The 15470-nt window shown below is 39.6% G+C and overlaps 1 protein-coding gene across 1 annotated transcript; it reads right to left on the minus strand.

The window, feature by feature from the left end:
* Positions 1-8276: 8276 nt before the first annotated feature.
* zgc:162945 (uncharacterized protein LOC560936 homolog) lies at positions 8277-11688 on the minus strand. Its single transcript, XM_037751514.1, is given in 4 exon segments — positions 8277-8803; positions 8894-9005; positions 11062-11177; positions 11256-11688. Coding segments are annotated over 4 exon segments (1032 nt in total). The 3' UTR covers positions 8277-8432.
* Positions 11689-15470: the final 3782 nt, after the last annotated feature.

The raw sequence follows: 15470 nt of genomic DNA on the forward strand, positions 1-15470 counted from the left end.
CAGATTTTGGTTGCTAAATTTAACAATTTTTTTTACCACTGGAGAATTGATAAAAATGATCAATAATCCTTCCAAAATACCACATTAAAACACCAAGACCTTGAGGAACACCATAGAAAAAGTCATTCTGTGATTTGGGATCAAAAACTTTTGACATTTGGAGATTTATACAAGAATTGAATTTGTTTTTGCACTTCTGTTGTGTAAACTGCTCAGAAACCCCCTTATTGTAAATCTAACTAGGAAAGCCATCCATCCTCTGAATGCTCTAGGTCTCTAGTTTGATCCATCCATCCTCTGAATGCTCTAGGTCTCTAGTTTGTGGCTGTAAAGTTTCATGAGGCTGTGAATATCCTAAAGGTCACCACAGGTCATTTTATACAGTGAAGTCAAGTTTCCAAAAATGGTCTCACTACAATGAGATGGCTACTACTAACATCATCACACATGAATACAGTTGGACTCATTGAATCCACAAGAGTCTCCGCTTTACAGTGATACCCAATTTGTGTAATTCCAAGACTGTTTAGGGACCCCAGTATGCAGAAATACATTATTTTTAGAATAGCACATTTATACTGCATTCAAAAAACGGCATGTTTTTTTGCCCAAAACTGCTCAACCTGGTACAGCCCCTGAAACACAATAATCTTGTGGGTCTCAGAGGGTTTAATATAATTTTGTTTCTGCTCTTTTGATGATGTCACACTCAAGGTCAACCTCTGTGTTATGAGGCTTCAGTCCTGTGTCAGTTGTTGGGCTTTGTGAGCAGCGTTGGTTCCTATTTTTATACCACTTATGGCAATCACCAGATTGCTGCCTTCAGGAGATACAAGCGTAGTAAACCTGACAGTGCAGTCAGCGCAACCAGAGGAACCAACGCATCATATTTTACTGTAGCCAACAAGAGGCGGACATTGCATCCAATTTCCATTACCTAATTAATCCAGAGATCACAGGGAAATAAAAGCTTGACACCTCAAGATAACCGAAATAAAAAGTAAGCATCAACAGCTGCTCACGACTTCCTTATTCAACCAATTATACATCCATCAAAGTGTCCTCTAGCAAATTAACTAACTGCTCCAGTGGTGCTGCTCTTTGACAAATGGAAGAAAATGGAGGTTTTTACTGGGCGGCTTCCATGTGTGAAAGTGTCGGATGATTAAAGTGGGAAGTTGGAAGATGCTGAAACGGGGACGTGTGTACTCAGCAAAGCTTCCCTGGATAAATCAAGGTTAAAGGCGTTCACAGTATGCCTGTGAATGCAGCCTATTTAAGATCACATGTTCTATAGAGTCAGTGAGTGCATAACGCTAACACAGAGCAGAGTGAGTACCGGAGCTTCACCTACAGGATGACTAACTTGTTGTTGCAAATTAAGGCTGTCAACGTTAAAGTGAATTTGATTTAGCGCCACTAATTTATTTAATGCATTAACACAACTTGCAATTTTAAGGTTAGCTAGAGTGAAGATACTGGCATCATATGAAGCAAGACAACCGAAGGAATCCATTGGTACCAACCACAGAACCACGTTCTGGCAAGGTTTCAGGCAGGTTTCATGTGAGCCCATTGTAGTGGGCTCAGTTTTAAAGCTAGAGTGAAGATACTGGTATCATATGGAAGTAGAAAAAATAAGAAATCCATCGGTACCATCCATAGTATTAATAGTCCTACTAGATTGTTGAGAAGGAGTTTAAATAACGCTCAAAACTTGTCCTAAATTTTGGCGTGGAAAAACTGGCACTGCCATTTTCAAAGGCGTCCCTTGACCTCTGACCTGCAGATATGTGAATGTAAATGGGTTCTATGGGTACCCACGAGTCTCCCCTTTACAGACATGACCACTTTATGATAATCACATGCAGTTTGGGGGCAAGTCATAGTCAAGTCAGCACACTGACACACTGACAGCTGTTGTTGCCTGTTGGGCTGCAGTTTGCCATGTTATGATTTGAGCATATTTGTTATGCTAAATGCAGTACCTGTGAGGGTTTCTGAACAATATCTGTCATTGTTTTGTGTTGTTTATTTAATAATTTCCAATAATAAATATATACATACGTTTGCATAAAGCATCATATTTGTCCACTCCCATGTTGATAAGAGTATTAAATACTTGACAAATCTCCCTTGAAGATATATTTTGAACAGGTAAAAAATGTGTGATTAATTTATAATTAATTGCAATAAACTGTGGACAATTGTGCGATTAATCGTGATTAAATATGTTAATTGATTAACAGCCCTATTGCAAAATAATTTAAAGGTCCAGTTCACTCAAAGGGGCCAATTTTTACCACTTACCTCAGTATTGACCCATGCAGATATTTTTGGTTTTACTAAAGTATCTTCACGGGGTTCCTACAGATGAATAATCTCAACCCAACTGAACACCTATGGGAGCTACATGTTAGACGGCGCTCTGTGCCGCCACCATCGACACACCAAATGAGGGAATATCTTGGATGAATGGTGACCACCTCTACATATCTGGAGAATCTCTTTTTTTCTGGCATTTTTGACCTGAGAAAGGAGTGACATTTCTCACATCTGCTTCTAAACGTTATTCTAAATATATATATATATATCTAAATTATACTAAACGTAACGCATTACAGGGAAGCTCATCGCTACTAATTACAAAAGCCAATCAGATAATGAAAACAGTCCATCTGGCACAGCGAGAAGAAAGGTGAAAAAAAAAGCAGTAACCGGCAGACGAGTGGAGAGGGAAAGAGAGGAGACAGAGATAGCAGCTGAATTCTTCTCAATCTGCCACTTTTTTTTACAAACTCCTTCTCACCCTCTCCTGCCTGCTTGCATCTCTCCAGAAAATGAAATATTCATGGAAGCCCTGGATTCTATCTGCTGCTATCTAATGCTGCAGGCCTCCCTGCTCTGCTCGCTGCTACAGCAGCATGCGATGCCACCACCACTGCATCTCTGCTGTCACCTGCTGCAGGTTCACACTGCTTCTTTTGAAGAGCTCCTGCATATATGCAAGGGCCATCTCCAGCTCCATCTCCAGCTCCTGCTCCAGTTCCAGTCAGCCTCCTTTTTTTTCTACTTCCCACCCACACAGTGAGACAAGAAGAAGAGCAAAATGGTGAAATGTAAAATGAGAGAGAGAAGGCGTCTTTTTGGGGGTGCAGATATCACAGAAATGTAAAGAATGGAGGGAGAGAGGAGATAAGGAAGAAATAAATGTGAAGAAGAAGGAACAGATGGATGGATACAGTGCAGCGTGGTGCACTGGGTAGAGAAACATTATATGCCTTTTTCTTTTTTCTGAAAATGCAAATGTGGAAAAAATATTCTATGACGGAAGGGGGGGAAAAAAACAAGCACTGACTCCATTTTCAGAGCATGAAAAATAAATTCCGAGATGTGCTATCATTCATGGTTGTGGTGCTGAAGCTGCATCCTGTGAGCCTGAGCAGCTTTTGAATGTCAGAGAAAGAGCAATTGCTCCCCCTGGAGGACTCTCTGCACTCAGCTGTTCACTCAGACATTTTTATTCAGTACTCAAACTGTTTGAGCTCATGAGTGACGAAAGAAAGAAGGAAAGAAAGAAAGAAAGAAAGAAAGAAAGAAAGAAAGAAAGAAAGTGACGATTCTGTGATGATTGTTACATACAAGTGATTCTGAAAAGATCCCCTGGTAACCTACTGAAGTGCATGTTTGAGAGACTTGAGCTCACTTATTTTATTTTTTTCTACTTTTTCTATTTAATTTGTTTTTCATTCATATTTGATATGATTAAATTAGTTTGTATATTTTGCATTGTTTATTACTTTATTGTATTATTAAACATTTAAAAAAATATATATTATTTACATTTTTTATCTGGGCTGTCAATCGATTAAAATATATAATCGTGATTAATCACATGATTGTCCGTTGTTAATCGCCATTAATCGCACATTATTATTTTTTATCTGTTCAAAATGTACCTTAAAGGGAGATTTGTCAAGTATTTAATCCTCTTATCAACATGGGAGTGGGTAAATATGCTGCTTTATGTAAATACATGTATATATTTATTATTGGAAATCAATTAACAACACAAAACAATGACAGATATTGTCCAGAAACCCTCACAGGTACTGTATTTAGCATAAAACAATATGCTCCAATCATAACATGTCAAACTGCAGCCTACAGGCAACAACAGCTGTCAGTGTGTCAGTGTGCTGACTTGACTATGACTTGCCCCAAACTGCATGTGATTATCTTAAAGTGGGCATATCTGTAAAGGGGAGACTCGTGGGTACCCATAGAACCCATTTACATTCACTGATCTGGAGGTCAGAGGTCAAGGGACCTCTTTTAAAAATGGCCATGACAGTTTTTCCTCGCTAAGATTTAGCGCAAGTTTGGAGCGTTATTTAACCTCCTTCCCGACAAGCTAGTATTCAATTTCAATTCACTTCAATTACATTGTTTATGTTTTGCAGTTTGTTACTTGTTAGGTGGTATTGCCCAAATACAAACAAATGCAGTGGGGGTCAAAGGTCAGGAGCAGCTTGTTTTCCATTTTGCGTCTCCTCGCCTCCTCTCTCCTCTTTCCTCTCTCCTCCGTCCTCCTGCCTGTGACCCAAAATTTGATGTCAGTGCTCCATCTTGAAGGATGTATCAATTCCTAAAATGAGAGGTGAGTGAGGATGCACAGGTGTGTCCTTTGCAGACTTCTTTCCGGTACCCGTGACGTCTAAAAAAAAGGCCTGATACATTCTTGTCACATTATGCCACGTTGGGAATAGAATTACAATTAAATATGTAAGTTGTCATGAACGATTATGCTCATATGACAGAGATCCTAAAACACAGCAGTAGGCTGTAACAAAACAATGGACAGCTGTTGCAGTTGTACCACATGTTGATTTTAAATGACGGCTCCGAAACAATTTTGTTACAATGCTGTTGCCTCGACTCCTCTCTCCTCGTGTCTCTTCCTTGCCTCCTATTCTTGCATCTCAGGTGGGAGGGACTAAGATGCAAGGAAAGGAATCAAGGGATGCACAAACAGAGACATGAGAAGAGCCAGGTCAGCTCTACCCTGAAGTTAAAAAAATGTAACGGCAGAATAAGATCACATTAACTCAACATCCGCTGGCTCCTGCAGTCCACTGGCTCTGCATTTATGAAAACTGCTTTATGTTATTCATATAGTTAGCCACTAGAGGGCAATGTACATTGTTGGTATTGGCAGTCATTGGCAGTTTTTTCTATTCATGTATGTGTTCCAAAAGTTGTAGTTTCTTGGTTATGAATGGACTCTTTAGAGACTCCTTCAAGGTGATAACCTCTGATTTCAAACACTTATACCTGTTATAGTATAGTATAGCATAGTATGTCGAAAAATAGTAATAGTAGTGTGTTGAAAAAATAAAAAAGTTATAGTATAGTATGTTGAAAAAATTAAAAAAACTCATATTATAGTATGTCAAAAAAAAGTCATAGTATTGCATGTTGAAAAAATAGAAAACAGTCATACTGTAGTATGTTGAAAAAAACAAGGTATAGTGTGTAGGAAATCTTTTTAAAAAAAGTCATGGTATTGCATGTCGAAAAAATTAAATAGTTATAGTGTAGTATGTCGAAAAAACCGAAGTATAGTGTGCAGAAAATCTTTTTAAAAAGTCATAGTATAGTATGCTGAAAAAAAGTCATAGTCTATTATTTAAAAAATGAAAAAATCATAGTATAGTATTTCAAAAAATGTAAATATAATTTAGTATGTTGAAAAGGGGTCATAATGTAGTATTTAAAAAAAAAAGTCATAGTATATTATTTAAAAAATGAAAAAGTCCTAGTATAGTGTGTGTGACGGCCCCAGGGCCTCTTCCAGGTCTAGGGTGTGTTGCAGTGTCCTGGTCCACGGTGGGTTGGAGCTGGAGGAGGTGCCGATCAGGCGATTGGAGACAGCTGGCCACTATCTCCCTGACTATAAGACCCGCCCCATCCTCTTGGTCGACAGACGTCATTCCCCTGGCACCACCGGGTGTTATGCCAGCTTGGCTTTGTTGTGTAGTTTTGGTTAACAAGTTCTTAAGTAGTCCAGAGGCCTGTACTACGAAGCGAGTTCAACATACCCAGGGTATCTCCTCGTTATCTGGCTTCACTAACCCGAACAAACGAGATCACGCTAAGCGGTGCTACGACGCTGCTTATCAACTCTGTAAATCAACCCAGGGTTTCTCCGTCTGGCTGTGAGCGCGTTCACATGAACATGGCTGTGTTTGCAGCATCTGACCAATCACAGACATGGACAAATCTACTGTCAGCGTAGCGGCACATTTAACAAACGAAGAGCCAACTATAATATTAGACAAATACGAAGAAGTTAAACACTTAATCCAGACTAAAATTAACACAGTTGCAACTGCCAAATGCAGGAAGGACAGCTGGCAAAAAATGGCTGACTGTGTGAAGTAAACAACTATAATATCACTGTACTGTATAATGTAAAGCATCAGCAGCACGCTCTCCACCGGTGTATCGGGAGCACGGCAGTTATATTATAAGACAAACATTGTTTGTCTTATAATATAACTGCCCATTTAGGACACAAGTAGATCCGACTATAATTACATTAGCGTATTCCATTAAATTAATGTGATGCTTATATGTCTAATGAGGGCGTATTATAAATTACATGGCGTGTATGACATTTTTAGTGTGATTTATTTATTTATTTATATTTTTCAGCTGTAACCCCGGCGGTGTGAAATGGACTTGGGAGCAAATAAAGAATAAATATAAAAACATCATTCAAAGCGGTAAGCAGGCTTACTTTCATATTTTCATCAGTACAACAAGTAGGAGGCTTTAGTGATTCAATCAGTGTCAGTTGTAGAATGATATCGATATACAAAAGCACAAGGAAATGCTTTGACTTTGCTTGCAGCCAACAGAAAAAAACAATGAAATGAGAAAGACAGGAGGGGGCCCCTGGTCCTCAGCAATAATGAGGGTCTCCCCTCAATGGAAGGGGGTGTCTCTTCGGACCCGGGTGGTGGCAGCTCCCAACAGGCCACATTTTACAGGGTATGTGTCAATAAGTACATGAAACTAAGTAAAACTACTGGGTTGTTAATAAAATAGAAATATAATATACTAACATGTATTTACTTGCCCTACAGTTGATGGGGAGACGCTGGTGTTGCTGCCACCACCTACATACACACTGTCTCATACAGAGGTAACAGTAAAAGCAACCCGTGGTATTCACTGGCTGGCATGTCATCTGTGTTTGCTGATCATGGATTAAATAGTCAATTTACTTGTTTTATTTCCTCAGGTGGAGGCCCTAGATGATGAGACACTGTCAGTGTGCTTTCGGGGTACACTTCAGTCTTCTGTTACCACTTTTATGCAGTTTTCAGTTTGCCCATCTTAACGCAAGTTTGGACACTCACCATCTGTGTTAAGTAGTTAACACAGATGGCTTAAATAAAGTTCAATAGATTTATCTTAAATTACCTTGTTACAGCTGTATGTGTTTTCTGTTCTGCTGTCCCTTTTCCCTCTTTAGTAGCTCTGCCCAGGTGTGCTGCACTCCTCAACGAGGTGCCCAGGTGTGCTGCATTTTCTAAGGGAAGGAGGTGCTTAAAAGCTCCAGTACCAGCAGCAGAAGAGAGAGGCTTCTGGTGTGGGGACTGCTGTTTCTGCTGCCTCTCAGTTTAAGACTTGATACTTTGTCTTTTTCATATTTTCTTGTTAATAAATCCTATGGATTTTGAGAGTTTTAAAGGTGTCTTTTGTGGTTGGTTTGGGTCAGTGTTGGGGTGTTGTTTGCCTCAATAGGGCTGCCCAAGGGTGGGGTGTAACAACCTGCAAATGGTGGTGGTCTGCACATGGGACTAATAAATGCTTTCTATCTTAAAATGAATCCACTGCTTTGATCATTTAGCAGGAAGAGGGAAATCCTCCTCTCCCTGAGCCTGTGGCCTCCACATCTAGGCCAAGACGGTCACAAGTGGTAATGAATTAACCTTACTTTAAAGTATTAGTAGTCAATGCAACATGTGCACCTTTCTTTAAGTGAGCCTTGCAAAGGGACTGCTTGAATGTTAAAGCAACTCATGTTATGAGCTTTGTGTTTCAGGTTGGAGCAGACAATGTGAGGGCCCTATACAAAAGGACACTGGAACTGGATATAGAAATAAAACAATTATAAATACATCACAAACATATCCTAATAAAAAAAGGAAAACCGGAGGTGGAGAAATTAGAGCACGAAAAGAAGGTAATTCAGTAACAATTTCTTTCCAGGCAGGGGAAACAATTAAACAAATGTATTTCCCTTTTTACCAGGGAACAATTAAACAAATGTACTTCCCTTTTTTCCAGGAACGGGAGAACCGAAGATAAAAAATAAAGACTTAAAAATTCAAAGAAAAAAGGCCTGTTTTATGACTTCATCAAAAAACTTGCTGTGTGATGGCCTGTCTCACAGCCCTGCCAGTAGGGTGGTCAAGGGTGATGGGGTCCACAACATCAGGGGGTTGTTCGTGTACCAGAGGGGCTCTCTCCTTTCTGATGCCTGCAATGTTGTGTAGAACAACACAGGCCGTGATGATCCTGCAGGCTCGATCGGGGGCCACTCTGAGGCCACGCAGGCAAGCAAAGCGTGCTTTAATTAAACCAAATGTCATTTCTATCCTGACCCTGGTTTTGGTGAGGGCCATGTTGAATGTAGTTTGTGGCCCTGCATCAGGGTCAGGATAGGGGGTCATGAGGTATGGCTGGCAGGCGTAACCCCTGTCCCCTAGCAGCACTCCACTGTAAAGCACTGAAGATGAAAAGGAATATTGTCATGATCAGTATCACAAAATGCAGTTCACAAAACAAAAAAATAATATGCAATGTACAGTTTCCATACCCTGCTCAAACCGATGGCACAGTGCAGACTCCCGGAAGATCCGGGAGTCATGAACTGACCCAGGCCACTTTGCCTCAAGGCTTGTCACCAGACACTGGTGGTCACAAGTCATCTGCAAAAGCATTCAGGGTTTACGATACTTTCACAAGACAACAGCATCAAAGACAATGTGTAACATCAATGTGCATTTGAAAGGACTCTACGGTGGAGAGAACGATAGTCCAACCATGACACCTGTGGGCTGTGTGAATATTTCAATATGTGCTGACCTTTAACCTTTAATAACCCCGGCTACTGCATTTTCTGCAAACCCTTTTTACAGGCAATGTGCTGGTGTTATGCTCTCCCTCATTCTGATCGTGCTGATCCTGTCTCATGCCTAATCTTGGTCTGTGTTTTTTCTCTCCAGGTGTGGCTGTTTTCTCTTGATTGTGAATCAATAAAGAGGGGGAGGGGATTTGGGATCACTCTCTCTTCCACTCTGGCTTGGCAGCAGCAGCATATTAGCATAGTGACCACATGTAGTTTTTTGTTGTTTCATTCTTTATCTTTCCTGGTGAGTCCGGTGGTCTAGTTTTCAGTGTTTTGTTTCTGTTTGTCAGGGTTTAGTTTGGGGTTATGTTGTTCAGGGGTAGAGGGAAGCACCCGGTTCCGCCGGCTCTGTAAGAGCTGGGCTGAGGTGGCTTCCCCTCTTTTGTTCCTTTTTGCCGGCTCACCAGTTCAGTTAGTTATGGGTAAAACTTTAGGGGTTAGTTTTGTTTTTTACTTAACTTAGCTCTTTGGTTAATTATTGGTAAATTATTTCTGTGTTGCACTTAAATAAAAACTGATTCGTGTGATTATGTTCGACCTCGTCAATGAGCTTTTCTCGGGCGTTGTAACATAAAATGGGGGCTCGTACGGGATAGAACATCCATAAGGTGAAGTAAATGTAAGTTTTTCTGTCTATTTTTTTTGCCGTGAGTGTAGAGTTTAGATAATTTGTGGTTATTGCTGCTTGTTTAGTTGTGCTTTTGACTGGATAACTGTTTGACCAGCTTGGAATTTGGGTTTAGAGCACCCTGACTAGGTGGTCACTGGGCAGGTTTAAAGAGTCTGCCACTTTGTTATTTTGCCGTCCTTATTTTTGGTGGTAATCCTGAGTGGGGGTACGTTTCAGTGTATTACAGTTGGCTACATCTTTGGTCTTCGGTGATGCACTGAGTTCAGCGTTTAAAGTTGCCTCGACCTCGGCAAGCCACTGAAGATTAGCTAGGTTAATTATATATACGTCCAAATTACCATTGCAAGACTTACCTGAATGTTGAGGCTGTGGAACGATTTACGATTCACATAATCTGCCTCGTTGTCACCCAGACATGCACAGGTAGGAATGTGTGTGCACCAAGCACTCTGGGGAACCCTATGAAAAGAGTAGGCTGCATTTACTATAGGCCTGCAAGAGTATACGTTATTTATAGATCAAGTAGTCACATAGGTTAATGCCTACCTGTCATGTTATAAAAGCCCTCTTGTGTGTAGTACTAGCCACTAACATTATGTTCAAGACTGTGCACTTTATATTAGTCTACATGGTCAGGTAGTGAGGTGTTAAGAATTGTAGACTGAGTACTTTTGATCTGTGTATTTAGCTGTGTTTTACATTAACATACAGCCCTTAGTAACATTTGTTTTACTCATTTTAAGTGCCAAGTACACTTCATTTCAATAAATAAATAGTATGGTGGTAATTTGTCAGTGTGAACTTGTATGTTATATTGCTGCCGTGCTAAACTTTAAATGTTTCGACTACTGTGATTGAGTGACAAACTATTTACTCATTGTTTTAAGGCTGGGGGTGTTACGGCTGTATGTGTTTCCTGTGCTGCTGTCCCTTTTCCCTCTCCAGTAGCTCTGCCCAGGTGTGCTGTACTCCATTTGGTTAAGGAGGTTGGGAAGGAGGTGCTTAAAAGCTCCTGTGCCAGCAGCAGAAGAGAGAGGCTTCTGGTGTGGGGACTGCTGCTTCTGCTGCCTCTTAGTTTAGGACTTTTTATATGTCGTTGTTAATAAAACCTATGGATTTTGAGAGTTTTAAAGGTGTCTTTTGTGGTTGGTTTGGGTCAGTGTTTAAGTGTTGTTTGCCCCAATAAGGCTGTCCAAGGGTGGTGTGTAACAATTGCAAGATTTACCTGAACGTTGAGGCTGTGGAACGATTTACGATTCACATAATCTGCCTCGCTGTCACCCAGACATGCACTGATAGGAATGTGCGTGCAATCTATTGCACCAAGCACTCTGGGGAACCCTATGAAAAGAGCTGCATTTACTATAGGCCTGCAAGAGTATACGTTATTTATAGATCAAGTAGTCACATAATGCCTACCTAACCTGTTATAAAAGCCCTCTTTTATGGTCTGCATGGGCAAGTGGCCAGAGAAAACAACAAAGACATCAAGAAGCTCTGTCAGAGCACATGCACCTTTGTGTATTGCTCTGCATACTGTGTTTTTGCTGAGGCTTTCAGTGTCACACACAGCATACAAGAAAGTACCTGTAGCAAAATACCGCATAGCAATACACACTGTCTGTGGCACTGTAAGAGCACAGCTGCGACGTGTCATACTGGCAACATATGGTTCCAGGAGCTCACACAGGTACACCGGCCCCTCAGACGAGAATCTGTAACGCTCGTACAAGTAATCATCGGGAAATGAAAACGGGTTTTGGCGGTCCCTAAAGACTCTCGCCCTCCGAAGAGACCCTCTCACTATCCGTGCACCCAAGTCAACGGGATCTTCCACAAATGGTTATGACATTTTCCAAGATAACTGATTGGTCAGTGGGTGGTGCTTTTACGGTGTACGGTCACCTGCTCTATATATAAAGCGTCTCGAGATAACTTCTGTTATGATTTGACGCTTTATAAAAATAAATTGAATTGAATAGGCATTGATCTCCTATCTGGAACATAACCTGCCCCAGAGCAGGTCAGCTGTTGAGCATAAGTTACCATGGCGATCTACCCCAGTAAGAAGTGATCCACCTTCGTAGGACGGAAGACCCTGAAGGGTCAACCCTGAAGTTACATCAATAACCGCAAGTCCTGCTTCGTAGTACAGGCCTCAGGAGGCCTGTTTGTTCCTATTAGTTTACGTTGTTAACATTCATATTTATGTTACCGTTGTTAACATCATTCAATTTTTGTTAAATAAATCATTGTTTGTAGTTACTCCCTGTGTGGCTGCTTCCTCATTTGTTGTGGCCCCAGAGCCAGGCCATAACATATGTCAAAAAATAGAAATATAATTTAGTGTGTTGAAAAAGGGTCATAATATAGTATGTCGAAAAAAATACTATAGTATGTCAAAAAAAAAGTAGTGTAGGAAATCTTTTAAAAATAAGTCATAGCATAGTATGTCTAAAAAAAAAATCATAATATAGTATGTTGAAAAGGAGCCATACTATTGTATGTAAAAAAAAAAGTCATAGGATTGCATGTCAAAAAAAAAAAAAAAGTCATAGTATAGTATTTAGAAAAAAATCATAGTATAGTATGTCGAAAAAAACAAAGTATAGTGTGTAGAAAATCTTTTTAAAAAGTCATAATATATCCAAAAAAAGTCATAGTATGGAATGTTGAAAAAAAATATAGAATATAGTATGTTGAAAAAGAGTCATTGAAAAATAACAAAGTCATAGTATTGTACAGTTTGGTGTTCCTGAAGGTCTTGCTGTCTTATTTTGGAGGGATTATTGATCATTTTAGCATCAAATCTTTGTAACAAATGGAATTAAACCAAAAATTGCTGCAACAACTTATGAGACCTAATAGAGCATGGGAATGGCCATCATGTACTTCTATCATAATGTCATAGGCCCTTATACACTTTCACAATTAATTTGTATTTCTTATGAATGAGCTGCACCACAGATTAATCTTCAGGTTCTCAGCTTTCAGATGATGTACACCACTTCTCTGTGACGTCTACTGTCGACTTTAATTAACTTCTGAACATCTCCTGTCCCCCGCCCCTCTAAAAAAAGAGGGCGGAATGGTAAGGGGGTTACATTTTTTATGCTTCAGTTTTACATTTATTTTCAGTTTTGTCATTCATTCTACCAAATCAAATGATTGTAATATAATACTGTAATTAAAATGCTCCTCATATTTAAAGAATTGTCAGCTGTTCAGTTCCACCACTAGGTGCTGCAGCAGGACAAGACTGAGGCTGAGCACCATCTGAAAGTTCATCCTGAAGCCAGATTCACATGAAGGCCAGTTCATTCTAGGCAACAGCCCAAGACTCTCATGTCCCAAGAGACATCCGCCATACTGCTGGCTCGTCCTGCTCTGTTTTCTTAGTTTAAGGGAAGCTCGTTCAATGCCCAGACGCTCTCTCATGCCTGTGATGCTCCCTACATATCTCAGATCAGAGTTAAAACAGGACATTTTGAAGCTTGACCTACTTCCTTTAACAGACTTGGCGTCACAGGGCTGAGTACAGTAATTGCATTTAAATAACCTGCCGTTCAGTCCGTTCCATGATGTTTAAGTCTCAAGTGGCCTCAAGGCCTATAGACCAGGTGTTGCCTGAGCAATTACTCAAGCAGTAAAGACTGGTTTTAGGAAGATTTATCATTCATCTGGAAGGTTTTTCCCACGAGAATAGGCATTTGTTATCAGCGTTACTGTGTTTCATTGTGCACAGATTCATAGAAACGTTTTAGATGTTTTGTATGTGGTTTCTTACAAGAGATATATATTCTTAGCACAATTCATATATTGTGCTAAGAAAAGGGAAAAAAAAAATATATATATATATATATATATTTTTTTCCCTTTTCTTAGCACAATGACTAGATATGGGATGAATCTATGCATGTGGACACCGGAACATGACACGCTGCTGCTATAACAGCCTCCACTCTTCTGATTTCAGCCTTTCCACCAGATTTTAGACTTTGACTGCAGCTTAGATCAAGGGCTGTCAAAGTTAACGCGATAACGCGTTAACGCAAGTTCGTTTTAACGCCACTCATTTTTTTAACCGATTAATGCACATGATCTTTCGGAGGTCGTAGCGGGCATTATATGAAACTAGAAAAACCTAAGGAATCCATTGGTACCAACCATTTCACACTAGCTTGTCAGGAAGAACGCTAAATATTGCGCTACGAAGTAACGCTACGAAGTAACGCTACGAAGTAACGCTACGAAGTTACGCTACGAAGTTACGCTACGAAGTAACGCTAAATTTAAAAAAATATAAAAAACAGGCATGGCCATTTTCAAAGGGGTCCCTTGACATCAAGATCAGTGAATGTAAATGGGTTCTATGGGTACCCACGAGTCTCCCCTTTACAGACATGCCCACTTTATGATAATCACATGCAGTTTGGGGGCAAGTCATAGTCAAGTCAGCACACTGACACACTGACAGCTGTTGTTGCCTGTTGGGCTGCAGTTTTCCATTTTATGATTTGAGCATATTGTTTTATGCTAAATGTAGTACCTGTGAGGGTTTCTGGACAATATCTGTCATTGTTTTGTGTTGTTAATTGATCGCCAATATTAAATACATACATAAATTTGCATAAAGCAGCATATTTCCCCACTCCCATGTTGATAAGAGTATTAAATCCTTGTGCGATTAATTTGCGATTAACTGTTTCAATCGGTTGACAGCCCTAGTTTAAATACATTTAAATACTTTAGATGATAACACTAAACACTGATGCTACTGCAGTAAGAATTTCCGAATGAAAAGCAGGTCAGTTGTTAAACTCTTGAAGCAGAAGTGTCTTTCAGTGATGACGTGGAGAGAATCCATTCACAGGGTTTTCGACTCACGGGAGCAGCTGTGAGATATGCAGCGTAGGAAGTGTGAAACAAAAGAAAAACAAACACATTTCATCTTGACGTATGTGCTTGTCGCACCTTTTATTTGCACTTTCATTCAATACTTTACTGACACAACAGATTTTGCAATTCAGTGCGATATGTGATAGAAACACAGTACTCAGTGTGCAACATGTGATACTCCAAATAGACAATAATACCGCACTGGAATGATACAGAACAGTTACTGTAACACATATTTGTGATGTGTCTGGACATAAAAATGGCATATTTTATGTGACTTTTCTTTTTCTATCTTGGGAGTCAGTGTGATACAATATGTATGTATGTATATATATATATATATATATATATATATATATATATATATATATATATATATATATATATATATATTGTTGTTTCCTGAGTCCTGTTAAGTGTGGATCGTCCATCAACGTCACAGTCAGTGAAGAAAATTGTGTAATTATTACAAGCTATTGAAAAGATGTTTGTTAAGCAGATATGTAAATTCAGGTAAATAAAAAATAACATCTCACTTTATTGAAGCCTACAGACACCAATTCACATCAGGAAAGTGCATGACAAGGGGAAGAATTGGGTTATTACACAAGTGAATTGTGATATTAAAAATTTTTGAAAAGTGAATATTTCCCATTAACTTTGCCGTTCACACATACTCTTTAGCTTTCACTCATTATCTTATTACAGTACTAAAATACATTTGATTGAATTAAT

This window comes from Sebastes umbrosus, chromosome 18, assembly GCF_015220745.1.
Source record: "Sebastes umbrosus isolate fSebUmb1 chromosome 18, fSebUmb1.pri, whole genome shotgun sequence".
In the NCBI taxonomy this organism is placed as follows: Eukaryota; Metazoa; Chordata; class Actinopteri; order Perciformes; family Sebastidae; genus Sebastes; species Sebastes umbrosus.